We start from the raw sequence: 17,506 nt of genomic DNA on the forward strand, positions 1-17,506 counted from the left end.
TGCTTCCTGTGTGCCTTCTTGGAGATCTAGAGTATATGTTAGTATATGCAAGGTTCTTTGTCAGAACCAAAGACGTGTACTTAGTTGAACTATGTTTTTGAAATCTCTTTGACCCCAGTCCTTTTCTATCGACCATGAAACACCCACTCATATCTCATGGAACACGGTTTGGGGAGAACTGTTTATTTGTAAGCAGTCCCTGCCACATTTTTCAAGATACAGGGAAATTAACTATACACAATAATAGGAATTAAGTTATCTGTTTAACCCTGCGAACCAATCTTCATCCAGTAACTGGTAAATTGTTTCTGTAATCAGTTCAACTGTTTTTCATTTCCATACTTACTTAAATTCAGTTTTGGAGAATGGAATTTTTGCAAGTTCCTGAAACACCAGCTCCTGAGACTGTTGAAGTCCTAGAAATGCAGGAAGACTGTCCAGAAGCACAAATAGGTATTTAATACTTTCTAAAAAGTTTTTCAATAGTTTTCATGTTTCTTTTTTCTTAAGTCATTATGCGTAAACTTACATCAACCAAGATAAGCAAGAGCCTGAGGCTGGGCGTTGCTGTCAGAAGCAGGATCACTGCCTAGTGTGTAAGCCAGCTGAGCAGGCATGCAAAGTTCTGTCTGGTTCACCAGGCAGCAACCCTTGTGGTAGTGTCTTTGTGGTTGGCTTCCACATCCCATAATAAATACAGTTACAAGCTTCCTGGAATACCAGAGGCTTGGGCTTTCAGTTCTGAAAAATACAAAGCAGATCCCGAGGGCGCAGTGTTGGATGGGTCAGAGGGCCACACCTCAGTCCCACATCTGTCTCACCCTTCACTTGAACAGCTCCCTATGAGTGACAGGGCAGTGTCGTGTTTGTAAACTATTCACAGAGGCAGACCAGCGTCCACGCCCTGGACCTGCTCAAGAAGAACATTCATCAAACAGAAGCTTGGTGATCTGTATTCTGCTATCTGTTATTTGTGAAGCACTTTAAAATTTTCCAGTGAAATATAAAGATAGATTATATTTATGCAGAATGTTTGGAAACAATGCCAGAGAATCAGGCTAAGATGTGCTTTGGGTTACTGAATTCCAGAGAAGTTACCCCTCATCAATTTAGAACAGTTGGTATAAGACACTTCATAGAAAGGAACAGGGTTTTTTAAGTTCAACCTCTAAATCATCTCTCCATGGTTAATTTTTATACACTGAGAATTCAGCGTGAATTTGACGATGTGAGGGAGTTGTTAAGGAAAAAGGCTTATTATCAGAGACACACAAATCCCCTGCCCTTGTAAGCTGAAAGTAGTCTTTACTTTCTTTGCCAGAACCGGTGGACAGAACATTTTAAAGCTTGTATTACTTTAATGCATGTAAATTTCCATAGTCAAATGTAGCTCCACTGAGAAAGTCATCTGGGCATTTGGGGACCTAAAAATTCAGTTCAATTCAGTTAGTATTTGGGGGTTAATAGCTATTGTGTGTCGGACATTGGATTGTGTGGTCCAGTGAGAAGTGGGTCCCTTCCCTTCCTTTTAACAAAGCGTATTAAGTAGATAACAGCGAAAGGTGAATAAGAGAGATAGAAGAAGGGGTTGGATTTGGGGAGGAGAGACATTTGTATGTCTTCGTCTCCCTTATGTTTCATACTGTGGACGAAGTTTGGCAGAAGCCCCAGAGCGGGGAGCAGCCCACAGGAAGGATTGACTTGGGACGGTGTCGAAGTGGTGGGACTTGAGGACAGTGGCCTGGGTGAAAGGGAAGATAAGCTAGTGGTTCTCTGGAAATCAAAGCTGCTTCAAAGACTGCTGTTTGAAGACTTTCATGATCATAAGCCAAATTAAGTATTTGTCTTGCTAAAAAATATTTGTAGTGGGCTGGTGCTTGCTCACTTGTTCTTGCTCTCCTTTTTTCCAGTTACATATATTTATTTCCCATAAATTTTCCCTGCAGTAGACTTTATTGCAAGGGAATTGAGATGAAGAAATGCACAGTAACAATGGAAAGAGGAGGAAGAACAAACCCCTAAATTAAAGCTTTCATCCACAGTTCGTTCATCTATGTTGTCATTTATATTGACTGCTGTATGGAAGGCACTGTGCTTGGGACCCCTTCTCTCCAACTGACCACTGTGTTGTAGAAAGAATGACGGAAAGTAATAGTTTGGGGTGAAAATTTTAAATATGTGAGAGCCATACAGCTGTTAAAGGAGTCCAGAAGAGAGAGTTACTTTCTGTTGCAGGAACCAGGTAAGATTTTAGAGAAAGAAGTATTTAAGCTGCACTTTCGAAGATAGGTAACATCGGAACACACGGAGATTGGGAAGGTGAGTCTAGGTAGGGCCAACCCAAGTGTGCACAATTAGCTCTACAGAGGAGCAGCCAGGCTGCGTGGAGAGCAGAGTTGGCACCACCCAGCTGAACTGTGGTAGAAATGTGAGGCAGGTAGTGAGAATCCACAAAGGCAGGTTTGGGCCAGATTGTGAAAGAATGAATGCCAAGCTAAGGATTTTGGCCAGAAGCATTCTGTGAACTCCGAAATTCTACCGTTTTGATATCTGTACCTAGCTGGAAATTCTGGCAATTTATTTTCTCTTACTATAATATTGAGCTTAAAATAGTATGTCTCTTGTGTCTTAACTAGTAGAGGAAAAATACCAGTGGGACAACGCTGGGTCTAACTCTAATGTGTGTGTGTTCTCTAATTCTCCCACCGCAATACCCAGGGCCAGAAGCCCAGGAAGAGGACAGCAGCGACTCCGAAGCAGATGAGCAGAGCGTCAGCCAGGACCCCGGGGACACTCCCAGCCAGCCCAGCAGCACCAGCCACAGGCCCCGGGCAGCCTCCTGCCGAGCCACAGCCACCTGGTGTAATGACAGTGGCTCCGATGACTCCAGGCGCTGGTCCGACCAGCTCAGCCTCGATGAGAAAGACGGCTTCGTATTTGTGAACTATTCAGAGGGCCAGACCAGACCTCACCTGCAGGCTCCCCTTAATCACCCCCACCCCAATCCCGCTGAAGCGCGGAATTTCAGCAGATTGAAGCCCGGTAACTTGAAGCCTGGTGTCTGTTTCTCGCCTCTTGTGGGTGGCGCGAGGGTTGGTGGTCGAGGCAGTGAGCAGTAGCTCTCCCTTGCCCCATTCCTGTGACAAAGACCCCCCACAAAGAGGGCCTCAAGTTTCTTCTTGTGTAAGGCCGACTTAAAGGCCCTTGGGCATTCTCTCCTACCATGGTGTTTGCAATACGTTGGGAATTTTTTAAAGAATAACACCTCAAACCAAAACTTCATTCATCCACAGATTATGAAAGCCTTTGAAAATGGGCAAGCTGTTGATTATAGATAAATAGATAAAATTTATTCACGGGTAACTTTGCCTATGATAGAGTTGGGGCAGGGTCCTCAACCGGAGAAATTGTGTCTTCTTGTACTGAGGATTTCCCCTTCTCTGTGTGTGTCTTTGTGAAGGCCTGACCTGGTCCATGGTCAGTGTCAAGCCAAACTGCTGTGCCTCTAACTGAGGCAGCAGCTGCCGAGAACAGAGAGACTGTCGGAGCTGTGTGTTGCAGCACCCTGACGTTTGAGGGCAGCAGGTTAGGGTGCACCTAACAAACGCTGGCTCCCCTCACTTTGTCAGTCACACGTCGCACTTTTCCACCCCAGGGTACCGGTGGGAACGGCAGCTGGTGTTCAGGAGTAAGCTGACTATGCACACGGCCTTTGACCGGAAGGACAACGCACACCCGGCCGAGATCACTGCCCTGGGCGTCTCCAAGTAAGTGTCCAAGCTCTTCCGGCCACTCTTCCCCACGGGGCCGTTTGCTCAGCCTCGGCGCACACACTCAGGCAGTCTCTGGGAGCACAGGTTTCATCTGCATCATCATGTGTGGCTCCAACAGACGAATCAGAAGAAGAAACCTGCCGGTGTGTGGATTTCACTTCCGAAATGTCAAAAACCAAAAAGTTTTGCCTTCAAAAAAAAAGTAAAACAAAAACGAAAACTTCACCTTCTGTGTTCTTCAAAGGTACGGCACGGTTCGATTCCAGGGCAGCTGAAACGGAAGCGTATATTCGGGCTCAGTCCCATTTTTGTCCCTTTGCACGCACGACCCCCTCCCCAGCGCACACACCCCTTGGGAACTGGCATCACCGGAAGCTCTCCAGCCGCATGGCGGGGCCGGGGCCGGGGCCGGGGCTTTCCATGCGGTGACTCTGCGTCGTGTCTCCTGCAGGGACCACAGTAGGATCCTCGTGGGCGATAGTCGAGGCCGGGTTTTCAGCTGGTCTGTGAGTGACCAGCCGGGCCGTTCCGCCGCTGACCACTGGGTGAAGGACGAAGGAGGGGACAGCTGTTCGGGCTGCTCCGTGCGGTTTTCTCTCACGGAAAGGCGGCACCATTGCAGGAACTGCGGTCAGCTCTTCTGCCAGAAGTAAGATGAGATGCAAGCTTCCTGAGTGTCTGTGGGTTAAACTCTGAGGATGTGCGTTATGCCCATACTTTGTGTCTGTCTAAACCAGCCTTCACTTCCTCCTTGTTCTTTTTTACTGCCATTGTGAAATATTTGTCACATTGGAAAATACAGAGGTAATCATCACAAACACATGGCCACCCGTGACTCAGGCTGGGAAGGTGCTAACATTTGATCATATTTGCATATAAAACAGTACAGATTCATTTTAGGTCCTTTCTTCACCCTCACCCATCACACCCTCTTCTCCATGTGTTTTTACTTTGAGTGCATACGTTGTGTTCATAGATAACACTATATTATTGTTTATTGTGTTTTCAGTTTTACATAAATATAGCATAATGTCTGTACCCCTCCGTAACTTATTATTTTTTTACTCAACATTGTTTTTGAAATTCATTCACATAAATATTATTCTAATAATTTCATCTTAACTGCTGTCATATTTTTTTGTATGAATATGTCAGTATTTATCTCCTTCCATTTTGATGGACTGTTAAGGGATTTTCTTTCATTTTATCAGTACTACAAACAATGCTGCAATGCACACCCGTATAAATGCCCTCTTAATACACAAGCTAGAGTTTCTCTAGAGGAGATACCGCAGAATGGACTTGAAGATGGTAGACATACTCGTGAGCTTAACTAGGTATTCAAAATACTCTCCAGAACAGTAGTGCTAGTTTACTCCACCGCCAGCAGGATATGCAAATTCTCCCTGTTCTTATTCACACCTGGTATTGCCAAACTTTTCCACTTTTGCCAATCTGATAGCCAGTAGTGCTTTGTTGTTTTAACTTGCAGTGCTTCTGAGGTTGAACATCTTTTCATATGCTTATTGCCAGTTTGAGTTTCCTCTTGGGTAACTTGGCCCAGTTTCCTTTTGCGTTTGCTCTTCGATTTTTTTCCCCCTACTTGAGCAGTTGTTTTATGTATTCTGGGCTCTAATCCTGTGTCTTTCATATGTCTTGCAAATATCTTCTGCCAGTCTGTGGCTTGTGTTTTAACTTTATGTATGCTTTTTCTGTCACACAAGTTTTTAATTTTGATGTAGTAGCATGTATTGCTTTTTATGACTTTTGCTGTTTTTTGGTCTTAAAAAAATCTTTCCCTGTCCTGTGGTCATAAAGATAGCCTTATTTATTTTCTTTTAAAAGTTTCAAAGTTTTGTTTTTCTTTTTCTTTTTTTTTTTTTTTTTTTGCTAATATGTGCAAAGCACCTGGTATTTATTTTTATTTTTTTATTATTATTTTTTAAATTTATTCTTGGCTGCATTGGGTCTTCGTTGCTATACACGGGCTTTCTGTAGTTGTGGTGAGCAGGGGCTACTCTTCGTTGTGGTTCGCGGGCTTCTAATTGCAGTGGCTTCTTTTGTTGCGGAGCACCGGCTCTAGGCACGCAGGCTTCAGTAGTTGTGGCACTCGGGATGCTCAGCAGTTGTGGCTCTCGGGCTCTATAGCGCAAGCTCAGTAGTTGTGGCGCACTGGCTTAGTTGCCCCACAGCATGTGGGATCTTCCCGGACCAGGGCTCGAACCGTGTCCCCTGAATTGGCAGGCAGATTCTTAACCACTGCGCCACCAGGGAAGTCCTCAAAGTTTTGTTTTTCATGTTGAGGTCTTTAGGTCCAAATCCATTTGGAATTTATTTGAGAGTATAACATGGGGTGGGGATCACTTATTTTTCCCCAGTATGAAGAGTCAGCTGTCCCATCACCATTGATTTGGATGCCTTCTCTGTTATACCCTGGGGTCCCACATATGCATGTGCAGTCCTTTCCATGGCAGACAACAGAAAAGATCCCATGGGCAGTACCCTCTAATGCTTATATTGCCTTACTCGAGAGATGCTTTCACAGAAAACGCAAATTATATCATTGCTTCTGAGCTAGTTATTGAGGGGCATTGGCTTATTGGAAAGGGGGTGGCCTTGGGTTTACACTGACAAATGCTCCCTGGGCTGCTGTCCATTGTGCCATCTCAGGCACGTTACTAACCTCTCTGAGCTTCAGTTTCTTCATCTGTAAAATGTGGATAATTACACCTGCCCAATAGAGGTGTTGAGAGAATTAAATGAAATCGTGTATGAGTTTTGTAAAGCACCAGGTGCAAAGTCTGGTGAAATAGGTGTTCAGTAAGAAGTGTTATTATAATTATTAAGTTTTTTCAGACTAATGTCTTCCTTTTCTCCTGGGAAGTCTTATTCAAGATGAAGCAGCAGAATGTTGCTGCCAGCCGTTTCTTATAGGAATTTCCACGAGGCTGGCGGAGGATTCTGTCTTGCGGTCCTGTGCTTTGAGACACCCACTCTGTAAAGCCTAGTGATCTGATAATTTCTTTTTTTTTTAATGTTTATTTATTTAGTTAGTTATTTGATTGCGCCGGGTCTTAATTGTGGCAGGCAGGCTCCTTAGTTGCAGCACGTGGGCTCTTTAGGTGCAGCTCACCAGCTCCTTAGTTGTGGCATGCAAGCTCTTAGTTGCAGCATGCATATGGGATCTAGTTCCCTGACTAGGGATTGAACCAGAGCCCCCTGCTTTGGGAGCACAGAGTCTTAACCACTGTGCCACCAGGGAAGTCCCCAATCTAATAATTTCTGATAGTCAGCACCTCCATTTGTATGCTGGCACACATCTGTTCTTTATAGAGTTTAATTTTTAAAGTACTGTTTAAATGTAGGTAATTCTTTAAATTAGCTATTGCTCTCAAATGTGGGAGGGAGGCTTTATTTGAAAAGCAAACCAAACAAGTTATTGATTATGACAGAGCAGGCACAGAAGGAATGCTGTCCAGGAGGACGTAGCTCTACCATGATCTTTGTGCCCTTCTGTTGCTGAGGGAGCTTGCCAGCCTTAGGGTCTCCTCAAAGTCCAGTTCTTTAAACCCCCTAGGCTGCTGGCACTTCATGTATTCTCTGGGTACTTTTACTGGTCTAATGGAAGAAACAAAACTCTGTTTCAGTCTTGTGAAGAGCCAAGGTCAAAGTGATGAAGTGCCACACCCAAGGTCATACCCTGCCTTAGGCTGGGAATAGAAATGCTTTCTATGAAGGACTCGGACATCGCTAAGTATAGTCCACTTCAGGGAGTTCTGTCAAGATAAACAGAAAATGAGAAAATTTGGACCAGACAGAAAAGCCAAACTACCTGTTTAAGAAATGACTGAGGAGTGAACCAAAGTGTTTAAAAGCCCAAAGGAAGTTGATAGTGACCGAAGTGTCTTTTTAAATGGGTGGTAAGTCCTCTCTTGCCAAGAGAAAAAAGTCAGGCTCCAAGTAAAGACATTGGTATACCGCCCAAGTTTATAGGGCATGAGGAAGAATGCATTTCCATCCTGCACAGGAAGAGTAGCCTCATAGATGTTCACTTCCTTGGCTTCATCCTGTAGAAAAATCTTTTTTTTTTTTTTTTTTTTTTTTTTAATTCTCTGCAGTCAAATAAATGGCTTGCCTTGGTTTAATGTTACTTTTTTTCATAGAATGACACAAATAATACAGCACTCATTTTGGTCCTTGGTCAAACCACATGACCCAAACCAGTATGGCTTTGGGCATTCTTCTGGCCCCGTACGGTCTTGGGTGTTATACCACAAGCTGTCCATTCAGATTTTAAATTTGTGGTTCTGAGCCCAGTGATCAAACATGGAGAAGACCCATAACTACCTCATTTTGCCTTTCCTTTAGGTGCAGCCGATTTCAGTCAGAAATCAAACGCTTGAAAATCTCATCCCCGGTACGTGTTTGTCAGAACTGTTATTACAATTTACAGCATGAGAGGGGTTCAGAAGATGGGCCTCGAAATTGTTGAAGATTCAACAAGCTGATTGGAGACCACGGTCTGTAGACCCCCTTCCCTATTCCCCTGTCACAACTCGCAGCTCGGAAGGCATCAAAACAGTCTCCGTTTACACATCTCTTCATACCGCGTGTTTGAAGTGTGGGATTCAAAGGGAACATTGAATAAACGGGTGTAGAGTACAGTCACGGGGCAGACACTATTCAGGTGAACAGCACAAGAAGAATACAAGGTGGTTCCTAGGAGCAACATTTCAATATCCGATTCTCCCTTAACAATAGCTGTCTCCAAGAGAAAATCCTCACATATTAACTGTCCTTTTCTTGCGTCTCATTTTTGTAGAGCTCCTCATCCTTATTTGGAAAAACCAACGACTACAAAAAAAAAAAAAAAAAAAGGCTTTTAGAAAATAGTTGTAAATCTGACTTCTTTGCAAGTAACTGTATATTGTAAATAGGTACAAAGGCCTTTTTTCTAAATAAGGACTTAACTGCCTGTAACATGAGACTTCAAACTAAACCACTAACTCAATGAAATACATATGGTTTGTCTGACATTGCTCACCAATTAATTATAAATATGTTTTATTTTTTAATCCTCAAAGACGTTATCTGTGGTCTTTCCCCCCCGCTTTCAAACCCAGCCCATGTGCCTGATGTCATTTCTTTCAAGTTGCCCGCAGTATCTCCACTTAACCTAAGCTAGTAACCAAAACAGTGTCATGTGGACCTTCTTTAGGAAACAGTGTGGGAGAATAAGAGTCTGGTCATGAGATACCCTGGAAATCTTTGGGCATGTCATACGTGGCTATGCACCACCTCAGTGTTGTTCTAATGTCATAAGGCCCCTTGTAAACTTCTCTTTGGACTGCCCTTTGGTCATAGCGTCCCCTCTTAGCACTGCATAGCGGTGGTCGGGCAATCGACACAGTGCAGGAAACAGCCCTGCCTCAGCTAATGGAAACATATTTGCATATAACCCACTTTAGCTTCTCCTGCATAGAACATAAGAAGTATGTGTCTTTGGTGACACTAATGTTCTACTATAGCTTATTTTCAAAAAAGGGTTAAAAAAAGAAAAAAGTGTACAGAATTAACATATAAACCTTGTAAAACTGAATCATGTCAGAACTGCTTCTAATTAACCTTTACCATTTAATGCCATCTACCTGAAAACGGTGAGATTTATACTGTATCAATGTCTATTTTTTTGTTTTTGCTATGAATATAATTACAGTATTTTAATATTTAGTTATTTAATTTGTTCTAGGTGAATACAGAACACACAAATCCAGGGAGACTAAAGCTGGTGGGGGCTAAGAGATAAGTTCAGTTTACAGAAAAAAAGCTTTGGTGGTGGGATTTTTTTAAATGTGTGTTATGTACATATATAAATATATATATAACAAATGAAACAGTTAATCTAGATTTTAACATTTTCAGATATTTAGTGATAATATTATGAACAATTCTAAAAGCCCTGTGATTTGAAAAATGTAGAAGCATTTATGGCCCAAGAAAGGAAGGAGAGGCCTTCACACCTCATGGAGTTATCATACGAAGGACAGCGGCTTTGGCTTTCCCGATTTTTCATCTTTAGGCCCTGGTGACAGGCACACTTATGCACTAAAATGCACATATATGCACATGCATTCAAAAATAGGCATTGGTACAATAGTAATCTTGTACCTAATGGGCTGAAACCAGCTTAAGAACAAATTTGTTCTTCCTGATAACTAGGTCTCCAAGAGAAAATATAAAGGCTGCTTTAGTGCCTTATGCTTACTAAATTTAAACCTTTATTTACCTAGGTTTGAGCCTACAGTCTATTTATGATTACATATCAAAATTGATTAAAACACTTCCATTTCTAAAAGTTCAAATATACTTGTTAATAAAAGGATTATTGGCATTAATACTTTAACTTGAAGAAAAGTTGTGTTCTGTTTTCCTTTCTGTGTCTCACTCCTCCCCACCTTCCTCTTCCCCCTTCACCTTCTTTCTTCAATTCTAATAAATAATGCTGGATGTTCAACAGTTGCAGGACTTGTGCTCTCACATAATCATGGGCTTTGCCCCTGTCCGGCCCTAGAGATGAGTTGTAGCAGTGTTATTCTACACTTTTTAAAAGAGGCGTCCTCCTTGTGTCCACAAACCATGTTTACCCCAAACCCAATGGCAGAGATGTTCTTTAAAGACTTGAATATATGAATGTCTGTATGTAGCTACTTAAAGGTTATTCCTCTATGTAATATGAAGTTATATGGGATGAACACTTTTAAACTTTCCAACACAACTTCCATAACTAGAAGGTGGAAACCAAAACCCTCATGATAGTATTTCCTCTGGCAGCTGGTGCTGTGGGCAACTTTTGTTCAGTGGGTTTCCTTTCTTTTTGCTTTTAATGTAGAAATTACAAATCACTCACACATACAAGTACACTCACGTAAACTAATCGTTCCTCTGAATGTCCTTCTTTGTTCCATGTAAATTTGTTTACCAACATATATTCTCAGCATGTACATCCACCTTTGTGTGGTCCATATTCTTTCTCTGAGAGTACCTCACAGGGCTTCTGCCTGATCTTTGTAGTTTGTCCATCCATCCATCCATCCATCCATCCATCTATGTCCTCTAACATTCGTGTGTATTGTGCAACTGTAATGTCATGCTTTTGAAGAGAATAGCTGCCCCTAGCAGCCATCCATCTGAATGATAGCAAAACACTCTAGATAAGTTATTTTGCACTTTCTTATGTATAAAGTTGGTAGAAACTTATTTTTCCTTTGTATCATTTAAATACATTTTGTTTTGGTAAATGAACTGTGTATAAAATATTTATGCCATTAAAACTGTTTTTAGAAAGTATTTTTAATTTCAGCAAGTTTGGTTACTTGTTGCATGACTATTAACACAGCTGACTTTTTGTGTCAGTGCAATGTATATTTTTTTGTCCTGTTATTAACTTGTAAGCCCTAGTGATGGCCAATTATTTGTACAGCAACAGAAGTAAATTGAAGATACTGGCTAAGACTGGATTGATTGTGTACTTTTGTACTATATTGCAGAATCCAATATCTGTTCTTTGGTGGTTATGTAAAAGGCCTGAAGAATTACTATCTAGTGTGCAATCTGTGATAACTGAATGTTCATTGTATATCTGTCTCTGATGCAAAAAGGTAGAGTAACACAATTACAATACATGATTAAATGCAATAGTCCAGATACTTTTTTTTTCATTTCAAATAAATACCTACTATCTACCACCACCCCTTCTCACCCCCCTCCCCAAAAAAAAAGAAAAGAAAAAGGAAAGTTTTTAAGCCAGCTCTTCAGGGGAGGAAAAACAAAACAAAACTGAGGTCTAATAAAACTTTGTGTAGTTCTTTTCTAGTTGTGAGTATATCTTTCAAAAGTGCCTGCTTAAAGTCTCTGCTTGCAGAGTTGTTGGCTGCTAGGGTCTGGTTCCAGTTCTAGTACGATCCATCTTTAAAAACCAGGCTTTCTGCATCCTGAGCTTCCCATTGTGCTGGACTCCTGGGGCTGTGTGCACAGCCGCAGGGAGAGGCAAGTGGCTTCTGGGAGACACGACCCTCAGACTTGAATGGACCTGTGGAAAAGGACTGCATCGCATGGTTTGGGCTCCTTTTCCCTGAGCCTATTCTCTACCCATCATATTGTGGAAAGTAAGCAGTAATAAATTATACATCTGTCTATTTCCCGCCCCTGCCATATTCACATCAGGAATACTCTGGTGTCCTGCCCCCACTTTCTGGAAGCACAGCACCCCACTGTCATTAGCTAGATAACTTGCCATTTCAGTCTTTGAGAGTGTTAGCAACTTACATCCGTTTTTATAGTTACTCACTTATTTGGTTTGAAAACTGACTTCCCAGAAAAGGAGAATGTAGAAAACACTTTTTAAGTTTATTTAGGGTGCTTTAGTGACTTTTCTTCTTTCTAAAGATACTAACAAAATTCCCAGTTCATTTTAAATATGATCAGCAGAGTTCCACATTTGAGGATATTGTGCTTATTACAAATTCCACCCCAGTGCAACTCCATTTTAGAGGCAGAAGATAGGGAATGCTAACAACTTCTATGACAGTAGATATTTCTTCAAAAATAACTCAGTGGTAAGAGAGAAAACCTAGGGCAGTTCTCATTGTTTTAATGCAGTACTACTCATAATTCTAATGACCTCAAGAAGAGTTGCTATCAAATACGGGCTTGCAAAAATTCTTTTCAGGGTTTAAATGTGCAAATGATCTTCAGTGAGTCCCTTTTCTGCCATTTGCTCCTCATCTTTAATAAAATTTCCTCTTCAGCCCTCATTTTGGCCCTTTTGGAGTGTTGAAGAAGCAGTCCAATGGAATTGGCTTAGCACTAGCTTAGTCTTTTTTGCCTTATCAATATTCTCATTTTCTCCCACCCATTGCAAAGCTCCTTTTTATTTATTTATTGTTCCTGTTGACTTTTGCTAGAAATGGCACCAAACCAAGCTACCACACTCAGAGATAGCATGGTGTTGGGAGAGCCCTGGCACAGGAATTCAGAGATGGAGCCTGCAGCTCTCCCCAGCTTGTGGACTTCCGAAGCCCCCTCATGTAATCCCTCTTGGTGCACCAGGTTTCCTGTGTCAACACTGACCCTGAGAATGGGTTAAGACTAAAGTAATACTTTTTCAACTTTCTGGTCTTAAGACCTTTTGATCCTTAAAAACTTGAGGCCTCCAACCATTTTTGTTTATAGGGGCTGCATCTGTAAGTAGTCATTGTATTAGAGATCAAAACTGAGATTTTTAAAATATATTAATTTATTTAGAAGTAGCAATGATGAAACTATTATGCAATAACATCAATTACATGTTTATCTGAAAAAAAATTTTTCCAAATAAAAAGTATTAGTGAAGAGAGTGGAATGGTTTTACAATTTTGCAAATCTCTTTTATGTCTGGCTTAATTGAACACAGGTGGATTCTATCTGCTCCTACATTCAGTCTCTTGCGATTCTTCGTTTTGGTTGAAGCATATGAGGAAAATCCAGTCTCACACAGGTATGTGGTTGAAAGGGGGCGGGGAGAAGGATATTTTAATACCTTATGCAGGTCATTGTTTCTGAATAGCTTTCAGTTTCTTAAAGATTACTATGTGGCATTTGAAACTACATCAGTGAACTTTTTATACTCTACTACTTTAAACTCCATTAGTCTGTCTTGTACGTTGAATCTATCTTTTACCAGTATGTAATTTTATAGCACCCATTGGCCATTTAGCACTACATTACTGCTACTACAGTGTGTGTAGATCTTCCAAGACGTTTTATTCTGTAATACATCAAAAAAGTCACATCATACATAATATCAAAATATCTCCAGCAGTCTCAGAAAATTCTAAGTCAAACAGTTGTGGATATCACAAGTTTTGCAAAATTAGAATTTATGCTTAAAACCTAACATTTTTTCCTCGGCACCAGTCGCTGTTTGCTGTTTTCTTTGAAGCAATAGGCTCACTCTGTTAATTTCAAGAATATTTCTGTCAAAGAACCGTGGTTTGTCAGCTGTTCTTTCAGGGCAAAAAGATGTGCTGTGAGAAAAGCAGCAGGCCAGCCGCAACTCAATTGCACAAGTACTTCGAGACAAACATCGTACTTAAGGATGCAGACCCCTTGTGGGTACCTCTCATTTTGTGTCACATAACTTAAGGTTCAAGGTTTAATAAAAGTAGTAATTTTACTGCTTCTCCAAGGACATGCTTAAGTGAAACAGAGCCTTCTTTCTACTGGGAGTGCTTGATAATGACTAGTAGTAGTTTGGTGCCACTGCCTGATTTCATGCTTGGATTCCAGCAGTTTTACTCACTGTTGCTGTTGCACCTGAGTTCTATACAAATATCAATGCAGTGAAAAAGGCAAACAACATTTCAGTATTATTATGAAAATAGTCTTCATCTTGTAGAACCCATGAAAGGGTCTTCAGGACTCCCAGGGGTCTGGGACTCCCACACTTTGAGAAGCAGTGGTCCAAGGAGAAGATACGTGAGACGATCCCTAAATTGTAAGGCAGCAGGTCTGAATCTCATCTGGGAACAGTGTTCCTAATCATAGATAGACCCAGGGCTTTCAGCGGGGCTCCTGTTGAAACCTGCCAAGTGCAAGACCAGGCCCTGCCTCACTGGGCTCGCCACTGGGGCCATGGCCATCTGCTGGAATACTGCCTCCCCAGCCCAAAGCACACAGGGACCAAGAGTGCATCTCTGAAGTGCTGGAGTTTCTAAGAAGGTCTTTTTATAGTAACATTCTTCTAGTCAAGACTCCAAATTTTTGATAATGCAAAAAAAAAAAAAACTGTAATCCTTTGATATTGGATACTGTTCTACCTAATATAGTGCATTGATCAGGAGATTGATGACCAAGAGTCAGTCTGGGATTTAAGTTCTCGTTCTACCACTTACTGTGTGATATTAGAGGCCACTTCTCCACATCTGAGCGTCCTCATAAGTAAATTTTGTATTATGATACCTGCCCCCAGACAATTGTTACAAAGATTAAATCAGGTAATATATGTAGGACATGTAGTGCTTGACCAGATGCTCTCAATATATTGTAGCATTAATTTAGAAATACGAACATGAAGTGGTGCACTAAAACATTTCCTAAAGCCTAAATATTTAAATCCACTGATGGGGAGTTTGTCTTCAGTCAGATACACAGCAGGCAGAATGTTAGCCTGGAAAGAGCCCTGGGAAATCATGCCGCCCAAACCCTCATTTAGCACAAGAGGAAAGGGACTCAGAGAGATGTTTGACATTCCCAAAGCCCTGTTGCTTGTTAAGTTTAACTCCCTGCTCTACCTCTAAACTTCCGACTCTCAGGCCAATGATCTATAGAAACAGCTTCCAGGTCCCATTTTCCTTTTTTTTTTTTTGTAGGAGTGGGGACTACAATGAAAATGTACTTAGGATATCATTTCCCTACCATCCTGCCCTGCTTTATCATGAAGATAAAGGGGTGGAACTTCAACCTTGGCCTTCAACTGCAGTATTACACTTCCTGCTCAACAAAGACAAGGAAAGTTGCAAGCTGCATTCCAGAGCAGAGGACCATTAAAGGAAAACAAATCCTTCTTGATCTTGCTCTGAAGCACTGCTGTCCATTTCAAACAAAAGTTATACCCTAAAAACACTTTCTGTTCATAAAAGCCAAGCACTCCTTTGCAAACTGATTTAGACAGAAATAAACCAGGGAGCAAAGGTCAACCTAAGGAGCCTGGCTATAAACTTAAGGATCATTACAGTCTGGCCCCGCGGGCTGATTCTGCCGAGAGGAAGGAACATAGACCTACTCCAGCAATGTTATCCAGTGTGCTTGTGGCTCAAGTTTGGATCCACCCACGTAGATTTATTTTCCCTTCTCTTAAGGTAGCAATTTATATGTCCTTGATGATACATATTACACTGAGCCTTGAGGATAATATAAAAATGACATAACTACTCTCTTCAAGAACTTTCTAGCCTATAAACCAGGGGCTTGCCTTCATGTAGGTATAGTATCTGTAACTGAATTTTCAGCAGGTCTATTACATTTCTCACTGTGTCTAATTCAGTAAGAATTAGACTGTCATCACAACTGGTTTTCTTAGCTCTGTGATCTTCATTTTCATATCATTGTATTTTTCTATCATCTCATCTTTGATCCTTTATTGAATTCATATATGTTTTCAGTAAGTTACATAATACAAAGGCTTTCCAGAAAATTCTCTTCTTTTAGGGTTGTTTTCCCCCCAGACTGGGTTCTTGGTCATGTGTGAATACTTTCCTGCCTTCTTACCTGCCTGCCTTTGTTTTGTGTTGGTGTCATAGCATTAATTTGCATCTTCCTCCTTTTAAATATGGATACTCCAACCCAGACTTTGCATTTGCTGACATACAGTGTGAGTGAATTCATCCTTAGTTTGGGGCTGGCTGTGGGCTTCTTTTTTTTATTAGTCTTTATTGAAGTATAGTTGACTGACAATGTTGTGTTAGTTTCTGTACAGCAAAGTGAATATTTTTCTGCCTCTGCCTTTGCCGCTATGGTCCATTCTCAACTCAGCAGCCAGGCAAGCCCACTAAGATACCTGATCCTGTCAGTCCCTGCTTAAAACCCTGCAGGTCTCCTCAACTCCTCCCCTCTTTCACTCTGCTAGTCTGCTCGAATACTTGCCACGCCTGCGCCCGTACCCGCCTGCGCCCCCCCCACACTGTAACCTCTGCCTTGTGGCTCCCAACCCAGCTGTGCTCTGCTCCCCCCACCCCTCACCCGTTTCAGTCATGTCTCAATGGTCACCTTCTAAGGGAAGCCTTCCATGACCACCCTGCAGTATTGAGCCACCCACCCCTCAGCGCTGCCCATCAGATAGCAAGGATGGGAGACTGAACAAGCTGTGGGGTCCCCAGTGGCAGAGTCAACTGGCAGCCCTTTCCCGCCCCTCCCCAGACCCGAAACACCTTCCTCTGTAGATCCTACCATTACAGATTCTCTAGTCAGATTTTTAAACAACTTTATTGAGATATAATTAACATACTATAAAATTCATCAAAGTATGCAACTTAATGGGTTTAGTATCTTTACAGTTATGCAACTATCACCATCGTCTAATTTTAGAACATTTTCATCACACCGAAAGAAACCTCACACCTTTAGCCGTCACTCCCCATTCTCTTTCCCCACCCCCTGGCAGCCACTAATCTACCCTCTGTCTATAGATTTGCCTATTCTGGACATTTTGTATAATGGAATTGTGTAATATGTGGTCTTTAGGAACTATCTCATTTCAGTGAACATAATATTTTGGAGATTCATTCATATTGTAGCATGTATCAGAACTTCCTTCCTTTGTATTGTGAAGTACTTTAATCCATTGTGTGGATATACCACATTTTATTTATCCATTTCCCACTTGATGGACATTTAGTTTGCTTCTACTTTCTTACTATTGTAGGTAATGCTGTTGTAAACATTCATGTACAGGTTTTTGTGTGGATGGGCATTTTCATTTCTCTTGGGTATATACCAAAGACTGGAATTGCTGGATCATATGGTAAATCTTCAGCATGTTGAGGAACTGTCAAACTGTTTTACATTCACTCCAGCAATGCGTCCAACTGGTTTTTATTCTCAGGGAACAGCACCAACCAACCCTCACTCCTTTCTCGGTCACCTACAAGCCCTCTTTAAAATGTTTCTTTGATTTAGAGACAGGCCACTTTTGAATA

General features: G+C 41.6%; 1 protein-coding gene across 1 annotated transcript in view; it reads left to right on the forward strand.

Moving 5' to 3' along the window:
- Positions 1-8,265, forward strand: part of WDFY3 (WD repeat and FYVE domain containing 3) — a 176,119-nt gene extending 167,854 nt beyond the window's left edge. The window contains exons 61-65 of the mRNA XM_007447515.1: positions 357-453; positions 2,719-3,042; positions 3,656-3,767; positions 4,225-4,422; positions 8,142-8,265. Coding sequence (XP_007447577.1) covers positions 357-453; positions 2,719-3,042; positions 3,656-3,767; positions 4,225-4,422; positions 8,142-8,265 — 855 coding nt within the window. The remainder of the gene's footprint in view (positions 1-356; positions 454-2,718; positions 3,043-3,655; positions 3,768-4,224; positions 4,423-8,141) is intronic.
- Positions 8,266-17,506: the final 9,241 nt, after the last annotated feature.

Source organism: Lipotes vexillifer, unplaced genomic scaffold, assembly GCF_000442215.2.
Source record: "Lipotes vexillifer unplaced genomic scaffold, Lipotes_vexillifer_v1.1 scaffold747, whole genome shotgun sequence".
NCBI classification, from domain to species: domain Eukaryota; kingdom Metazoa; phylum Chordata; class Mammalia; order Artiodactyla; family Lipotidae; genus Lipotes; species Lipotes vexillifer.